Raw genomic sequence first — 8,762 nt, 5'->3', positions numbered from 1 at the left:
ATTACTGAAAAGACGTAGAAAAGTTAGAACGGGTTCAACTGAGAATAACAAAAAAGATTCCTAGATTAAGAAATTTATCTTATGAACAAAGATTTAAGGAAGTAAATATATTCAGCCTACCAAAACGAGGAATGCGAGGCGATCTAATAGAACTGTTTAAAATGTTTAAAGGATTCAGTGATATTAATGCGGAAGATTATTTTACAATTCATCGGATCAAATAGAACAAGAAAAAATAACAATTTCAAGATAAGTGGTAAAAGATTCTCGTTACACGAAGCCAAACACTTCTTCAATCGAGTCGTTAATGTTTGGAATTCTCTACCCTGTGATGGCGTTGATAGAACAACAGTTACGGCCTTCAAGAATATATTAGACAAGTATTTTTAATCCATCCTGCAACTAAGATACTACTCATTGTCGTAATAACGTTAAGTTCTTTCGAATACTAGTGTCCTTGTCCGTTTTTATCGCCCGGTTAGTGGTAGCAGTAATGGTAGTTTTTTCCTCTTTCCTACATAATTTCCATGCAGTTTTTAAATGCTGCATGGTTGTTTTTCCTTTCCTGCCAGCTTTGGCTGGAGGGATGGAGGGGGAGGGGGGAGGAGCCTTCGCCTTTGCTGTTCATCTTCCACCTTTGATTAGATAGTTAGTGTAGCTTGTCACAAACAGCATCGTAAGGACCATCAGGTTTGCTGTTTGTTCTTCCTTTGCGTTCCTTTGCGTTCCTTTGTGTTCCTCCTCCTCCTCCTCCTCCTTCAAGTCCGCAATCGTCTGGAGAGTGACTCAAGCTCTTCAGTCTTTCTGCCCTGGACAAGAAAAGACTAGCGTGAGACGATACAGACACTCAGGTACCTGAACAAGTTCACTAAAGTCCTTCAGAAAAAGTTTTTTTTTAACTTGAAACTACCCAAGAATTCAAATGAGACACATACATTGGCAGGAACTTTTCCTTGAATACTTATCCGTCATTAGGACAATTATTCTGAAGAAATAATGGATTTCAAAACTATTAACTCGTTCAAAAATCGCACTGACCGCTTCTTCGTTGCGACAGAGGTTAATGCTGGGATCACACATCTGCGATTTCCCCCTGCGACGGCTGGCGATTTTGAAAATGCACGAGATCGTGGGAGCATCACCATTGTCTCTGCGCGTTTGCCTCTGTTTCAACTCACAGCAACATGGCGAGGGAGGGTCGCTCGCCTATACGCACACGAGGGCGACAGGCGAGGGGACGTCGAGGGCGCGTCGCTGTACGACCTATATAGGCAGGCAACACTATTCGCGCTCTCCTTTCCATCCATCCCCCACACAGCACACATTATATATATATATATATATATATATATATATATATATATATATATATATATATATATATATATATATATATATATATATATATACACACACACACACACACACACACACACACACACACACTAACTAACTAACTAACTAATAACCAGAAATTAATCTTGGCACCCTGCATATCCCGACGCTCTAACGCTAAGGTTATTATTTCGGCTGATCAGCCTTATAGGTTTTCAATATGGTAAAATAATCCCCATCTGGCAACGCCAGTTGCTTGTGTCGACTCAAATTTGATAGTCAGTTGGTAACGAACACCCAGTGCTTCAAGTAAGTAGTAGCCCGTGCTACCCTCCCTTGCTGTCGCTGATATTGCTTTATTGTTTCTTGCTTCTAATTCAGCAGTTCTTTACCTGGGGGTCGTGATCTCCTGGGAACGAAGTAAGTTGTTTTGAGGAATATTGGATTTTATTCGTATGGTGTAAGGTTTTCTGCATGTTGTACCGTATCTACAACTTCTGTAATAAATTGTAAGTGGAAAGAAGTTTACAGTCTGTAATAACTTGTTAACAAGGTAATGAAGTAGTCAAGAGAAATACATTATAATTTTACTGTGTACTCTAGCTAATAATTTTACTGTACACTAGCCTATAATTTTGCATTTTGTTAAACCAGGCTATTATTTTGCATTTAGGAATGGTATTCTATTATTTTGTATTCATGGAGACTAGGCTATTATTTAGCAGTTAGGAATACTATTCTATTATTTTGCATTTATGAACACAAGGGTATTATTTTGCATTTAGGAATACTATTCTATTATTTTCCATTCATGAACACTAAGCTATTATTTAGCAGTTAGGAATAATATGCTATTATCATAAATTCATGAATATTAGGCTATTATGCGAGCGCATACTGCGATAGTCTCTCGCTTAACCGTGCGGATAATCGTGCGATTTGGCCAATATCGCAGACTTTCTGCGAGCTTTTTGAACATTTCGAAATGTTCGCGCGACGGGCCGGCACCCGCAAGTCGTGCGAACTTTACCGCGCGACTATTGCGACTAATCGCAGGGACGTCGCTACGATGTCGAGCGTATATGCCGATTTCGAAAATTTTCAAAATCGCCAACCGTCGCAGAGCGAAATTGCAGATGTGTGATCCCAGCATAAGTGAATGTTGCCGTACTTATTTTAAGTACAGCAAACTAACGTAACTACTCTGCAGGTAACAAATGTACCTGACAAAATAGCATACACTACGTTGGAGCAGAAAAGTTCTACGTTGCTTGCTCTTTCATGTCTCTATGTTCTGACGTTTTTTTCCTCTTCCTTCTCTTCCTCTTATAAGACGAGCCTTAAACGGACACTCTTGAAAGAAAAATAAGAAGGAAAAAGAAACGATTCCCTCAAGTCTCCCCAGAAATAGAAGCTTTAGAGGCAGAAGGAAGCTTAATCGCTCGACACACCCCAATTACTCCCTATAATTATACGCGCGAGTGACTGTCCATCGTTCATTCAATGCCGTCCCCGGATGGTGCAGCGGCGGATCGATGCGGCGCGCACAAAGTATGGAAAAGGTATGTATGTGGGGAGGAAGCTGAGCGGATCCGTAGTACTGTTGACATGTGCTGGACGACGAAGGAATGGAGGAAACACAAAACGAAAAAAGAAAAAAATGATAAGTAATGATAATGCCAGGAAGAAGGAGAAAGAGAAGAATAAGAACAAGAAGATGAAGAAGAAAAAAGAAGAAACAAAAATTAGGTTGGTTCACTATTTGCTCTTAGGCCACTTTCACACGGTGAGGGCGACGCCCACGTCCGCGCTTAAGTGCAGACCCCCACACACTTATGTTTTATCTTATATACCTAACCTTCCACACGGTGGGGACGTTGCCCGCACCTGGGTGATAGCCCACGTGCGGGCGAAATTGCAGCGTGGGCTCCCCGAGGGTCACCCGTGGGTCCGCGTCCTCGCATAGGAGCCAAAGGGTACAGTGTGCAATGCATACAGCATTATATTACTCTTCCCTTAAAGCGCTCATTGGTCGTTAAGTAGTGACGTCACTGCCTTCTGCAGGACTAAAGTAGCGATGGTCTAGAGTTCAGTGTATGTTTATTTCTTACATTTACTTTGTATTCACCTGTTTGCCATCAGTGTGTGTGTGTGTGTGTGTATTCCTTTTCCTTTTCGTTTTCATCTTCTTTCCTCTTCAGTCTCCCAAGAATCATATCATCTTTTCTAATCACCCTGCTCTTTTTCTTCTTGTTCTTGCTCCTCCTCCTCCTCCACCTCCTCCTTCTCATTCTCCTCCTCCTCTCCCTCCTCCTCCTCCACCTCCTCCTTCTCATTCTCCTCCTCCTCTTCCTCCTCCTCCTCCTCCTTCTCCTCCTACCGAACGACTCCTCAAGAAACTGAAGGAGGGATTAGGAGTCAATCTAATTGCTTGACTTAAAGATTGGTTGGCTGAGAGAAAACAGAGTTGTACTCAAAGGGCAGGCCTCCGAGTGGCTCCTGATCACAAGTGGAGTGCCACAAGGGTCAGTGCTGGGACCCATAGCCTTATTATCTATATCAAAGGCCTTGAACTAGGATCAAAATCCACCCTTTCTAAACATGCCGACGACGCAAAAGTGGATGGGAAGGCCCTCACGACTACACACTGTAAAATCATCCAGAGACCTAGACCGGATCACTCAGTGGTCCGACAACTGACAAATTTCCTTTAACACTAATGACTGTAATGTTATGCACTTTGAGTCCAGAAATATTAATCATGCATACTACATGGGTGGGGAACCACTACAGACAGTACAGGAGGAAACAGACATCAGGGTCACTATCAGCAGTGACTTGAAACACACAAAGAGCTGCAGTCTGCCTACAAAAAAGCCGATACTATGCTCGGGTTCATAGCGAGGAACTTGTATAGGACGCCGGGAGTAAAGTTATCTTTGTATAACTTGCTGGTAAGGCCCCACCTGGAGTACGCCCTGCAATTCTGATCCCTTAATTACAAGACGGACATTAAATTACTCGAGAGTATAGCGGCGCGCTCCGAAAATGATGCCATCATTGAGGAAACAACCTTATGAAAAACGACTAAGAAACTCAACCTCTTCACGCTGGAAAAGAGACGACTGCGGGGAGAGATCTGATAGAATTCTTCAAGTACCTGAACAAATTTAGCAACGTCGATCACTCGAAACTTTTCACGTTACAAACTAGCTCGAGAACAAGAAACAACGGTAAAACAATTCAAGCGAATCGATGCAGTACGGATATCGGCAGGAGCTATTTCTCGAACAGAGTCGTCCGCCACTCGAAGAGCCTTCCTGCAGAAGTAATTAGTGCGGAAACGACCAACTCATTTAAAACCGCATTGATCGCCACATCGCTACGTCAGAAGTGAACTAAACGTATGAAAGTTTTTTTTTTTTGTTTTTTACAGGAAAGGAAGCAGCTCAAGGACAACATAAAAAGTGTAGAAAAAAAAGGCCGCTAATCGCTGCTCATAAAAAGATAGAAGTAGAGTGGCCAAAAAAGAGGTCAATTTCGGGTCGAGAGGTATCTTGAGACTCCTCTTGAAAGAGGTCAAGTCATAGGCAGGAGGAAATACAGATGAAGAAAGGCTGTTCCAGAGTTTACCAGTGATGGGGATTAAAGAATGGAGATGCTCGTTAACTATTGCATAAGGGGTTTGGACAGTATAGGGATGAGCTAGAGTAGAAATTCGAGTGCAGCGGAGCCGCGGGAAGGGTGGAGGCATGCAGTTAGCAAGTTCAGAGGAACAGTCGGCATGAAAATATCGACAGAAGATAGAAAGAGATGCAACATTGCGGCGGAATTTAGGCGGTAGAAAACTGCTAGTAAGAGGCGGAGAGTTGATGAGGCGAAGAGCCTTTGACTCCACTCTGTCCAGTAGGGCTGTGTGTGTGGAGCCTCCACACACATGAGATGCATACTCCATACGAGGACGGACAGAAGTGCTTTAATCTTCTCGGCGGGTCACCCTAGTGGCTGACGGATTGATTTAATCACTGACAGCAGGCAGCCTCGCAAAGAGCCAACAGGCTTTCTGTAACCTGCTCGTCCAGGTTTCTTTTCACCTCCGCGCGGTGGCGGGCAGCTTTCACCCGTGCCGTCTGAGAAAGAAATGTGGAGGCAGGTGCGTCAGCTCGGACGTGAGCCTCGCCCGCGCAGAGTGAATGAGACCTTGGGCAATATTCTTGCTGCTTTACTTTTCCCTCTGCATCCTCTTTCTCCACCTCCACCTCCACCGCCTCCGCCTCCTCTTCCTCCTTCTCTTCGTTCTACTACTACTACTACTACTCCAGAATCTAGTTTTCATTTCCCTCTTTCTCTACTCTCATCATCAGCAGCAGCAGCAACATTAGCAACAACAGCAGCAGCAGCATTTCACAATTATCATTATAAGAACCACAAACGAAAGAGGAAATTATTTAACATGCGTCCTCCTCCTTCACCTCTTCTTCTTTTTCTTCTTCTTCTTCTCTAGGCCCATCTTACCCCCATTATCATCATCATAAGCAGCAGCACAAGAAACAAGAAAACGTTTGTATCTACGCTTCATCTTTTCTTTTGTCTTATTCTGTTTCGACTTCTTTCTTCCTCTTCTTTAATTCTTCATTTTCATCATCATCTAATTGTTTTACTTCTAATGGTTCTTCTTTCTCTAACTCTTCATTTTCGTCATCCAGTCATTCTTCTTCTTCTTCTTTTTCTTCTTCTCCTCCTTCTCCTTCTTCTTTGTCTTCTTTGCCTTCTTTGTCTTCTTTGTTTTCTTCGTCGTCTTCGTCTTCTGCGTCTACTTCGTCTTCTGCGTCTACTTCGTCTTCTGCGTCTACTTCGTCTTCTGCGTCTACTTCGTCTTCTGACTCTACTTCGTCTTCTGCGTCTACTTCGTCTTCTGCGTCTACTTCGTCTTTTGCGTCTACTTCGTCTTCTGCGTCTACTTCGTCTTCTGCGTCTACTTTGTCTTCTGCGTCTACTTCGTCTTCTGCGTCTACTTCGTCTTCTGCGTCTACTTCGTCTTCTGCGTCTACTTCGTCTTCTGCGTCTACTTTGTCTTCTGCGTCTACTTTGTCTTCTGCGTCTACTTTGTCTTCTGCGTTTACTTCGTCTTCTGCGTCTTCTTCGTCCATTTTTTTTCTTCTAGTTCTTCCTCCTCCTTCTAGGTCTTATTCTTCATCTTCAAATTCTTCCTTATCTTCTTTTCCTCCAAGTATTCATCTGCGCCATCTTCTAATTCTTCTTATTCTTCCTCTATTAATTCTTCCCATATCAATTCTTCTTATCCAGACGCTTTCTCTTCCTTTTTCTTCTCCTTAAACTTTTCCGCATTATCTTCCTCCTCGTCCTCTTCCTCCTCGGCATCATCATCTACATGCCTTCTCTTCCCCCTAATTCTCACACCGCGCTTCCTAATTACCGCCACTAAACCACTGCACCGCATCACAACTTCCTCGCCCGGAGTGTGTAATGGAAAACAGCCCGACACTCATCACACCAAAACCCGCAACCCGCAACCTCTGCAGGCTCCGCTTAATGAATGAAAATACGTAACCCACAAAACCAGGCAGCTCAGAGGGGAAGGTGGGGGAGCAGAGCAGAGGAGAGCAGAGCAGAGCAGAGCAGAGCAGAGCAGAGCAGAGGAGAGGAGAGGAGAGGAGAGGAGAGGAGAGGAACACAAAAGAACACAAAGGAAGAACAAACAACAGCAGACCTGCTGGTACTTACAAGGCTGTTTGTGACAAGCTACACTAACTATCTAATCAAAGGTGGAAGATGAAGGACAGCAAAGGCGAAGGCTCCTCCCCATCCCCCCATCCCTCCAGCCAAGGCTGGCAGGAAATAAAAAGAACCATGCAGCATGGAAAAACTGCATGGAATTTATGTAGGAAAGAGGAAAGAACTACCATTACTGCTACCACTAACCGGGCGATAAAAACGGACAAGGACACCAGTATCCGAAAGAACTTAACGTTATTACGACAATGAGTAATATCTTAGTTGCTGGTTAGATTCAAAATACTTGTCTAATATATTCTTGAAGGCCGTAACTGTTGTACTAACAACGACATCACAGGGTAGAGAATTCCAAACATTAACAACTCGATTGAAGAATAAGTGTTTAGCTTCGTGCGGCGAGAATCTTTTACCACTTTTCTTCAAATTGTGATTTCTTCTTGTTCTATTTGATCGATCAATTGTAAAGTAATCTCCCGCATTAATATCACTGAATATTTTAAACATTTTAAACACTTCTATTAGATCGCCCCGCATTCTTCGTTTTGACAGGCTGAATAAATTTACTTCTTTAAGCCTTTGTTCATATGATAAATTTATCAACCTAGGAATCATCTTTGTTACTCTTCGTTGAACCCGTTCCAACTTTTCTATGTCTTTTCTGTAATAGGGAGACGAAAACTGTACACAGTACTCTAGACGGGGTCGGACCAACGAATTATACAGTTTTAATATTACTTTTTCCGATTTATTATTAAAGACTCGTCCGATGAAGCCAACCAATTTGTTTGTAGTTTTAACTACCTCTGAACAATGCTGACCGGGCTTTAAATCGCTTGATATAGTGATTCCAAGATCCTTTTCTTTACTTACTGCAGAAAGTTGTTTGCCATTCATTACGTACCGAACGCGATTGTTATTTTTTCCGATGTGCAACACTTTACATTTGTCAACGTTAAATTTCATTTGCCATTGATTGGCCCAACGTGCAAGTCGATCTAGATCTGATTGTAAAGATTGATTGTATTGTATTTGTAATGAATTTTTGTATTGTATTGTATTGTATTGAATATTTGTATTGTATTGTATTGTATTGATTGTAAAGATTGTAAAGACAGGAGAGAGGAGAGGAGAGGAGAGGAGAGCAGAGCAGAGCAGAGCAGAGCAGAGCAGAGCAGAGGAGAGGAGAGGAGAGGAGAGGAGAGGAGAGGAGAGGAGAGGAGAGGAGAGGAGAGAGAGAGAGAGAGAGAGAGAGAGAGAGAGAGAGAGAGCGAGAGAGGCGAGGAGAGAGAGAGAGAGGAGAGAGAGAGGAGAGCGAGAGAGAGAGAGCGCGAGAGAGAGAGAGAGAGAGAGAGAGAGAGAGAGAGAGAGAGAGAGAGAGAGAGAGAGAGAGAGAGAGAGAGAGAGAGAGAGAGAGAGAGAGAGAGAGAGAGGAGAGGAGAGGAGGAGGAGAGGGAGGAATTGCAATGAAAGAAGTTTGTTTCCTATAATTTTACTTATTTATTAATTCATTTTATTTTCTATTATTTTATTCTATTTTATTCAATTTATTTTACTTTTGAGTGTGTGTCATGAAAACAGTGTAGCCAGATGAAGCTTTTGTGTGTGTGTGTGTGTGTGTGTGTGTGTGTGTGTGTGTGTGTGTGTGTGTGTGTGTGTGTGTGTGTGTGTGT

At 42.8% G+C, this 8,762-nt stretch overlaps 1 protein-coding gene across 1 annotated transcript; it reads right to left on the bottom strand.

Annotated features, from left to right (window-relative positions):
- Positions 1–5,357: 5,357 nt before the first annotated feature.
- On the bottom strand, positions 5,358–6,485 carry LOC127003906 (probable DNA-directed RNA polymerase subunit delta). The gene is made up of 2 exons (XM_050871010.1): positions 6,153–6,485; positions 5,358–5,465 (listed from the first exon to the last, which is right to left on the bottom strand). Exons 1-2 carry the CDS (start codon positions 6,483–6,485, stop codon positions 5,358–5,360), a joined length of 441 nt encoding a protein of 146 aa, XP_050726967.1.
- Between the last annotated feature and the right edge of the window lie 2,277 nt (positions 6,486–8,762).

Source organism: Eriocheir sinensis, chromosome 26, assembly GCF_024679095.1.
Source record: "Eriocheir sinensis breed Jianghai 21 chromosome 26, ASM2467909v1, whole genome shotgun sequence".
Taxonomy (NCBI): Eukaryota; Metazoa; Arthropoda; class Malacostraca; order Decapoda; family Varunidae; genus Eriocheir; species Eriocheir sinensis.
The sequence above is the reverse complement of the archived record's forward strand: the minus strand, read 5'-3'. Positions and strand labels throughout refer to the sequence as shown.

Excerpts from the sequence above, each read along its gene's own strand:
- LOC127003906 (XM_050871010.1), bottom strand. The coding sequence starts at position 6,485 with ATGGACGAAGAAGACGCAGAAGACGAAGTAAACGCAGAAGACAAAGTA. Across the intron at positions 5,466-6,152 it reads AAGTAGACGCAGAAGACGAA|ACGGCACGGGTGAAAGCTGC; the intron begins GTAGACGCAGAA and ends TTTCTTTCTCAG.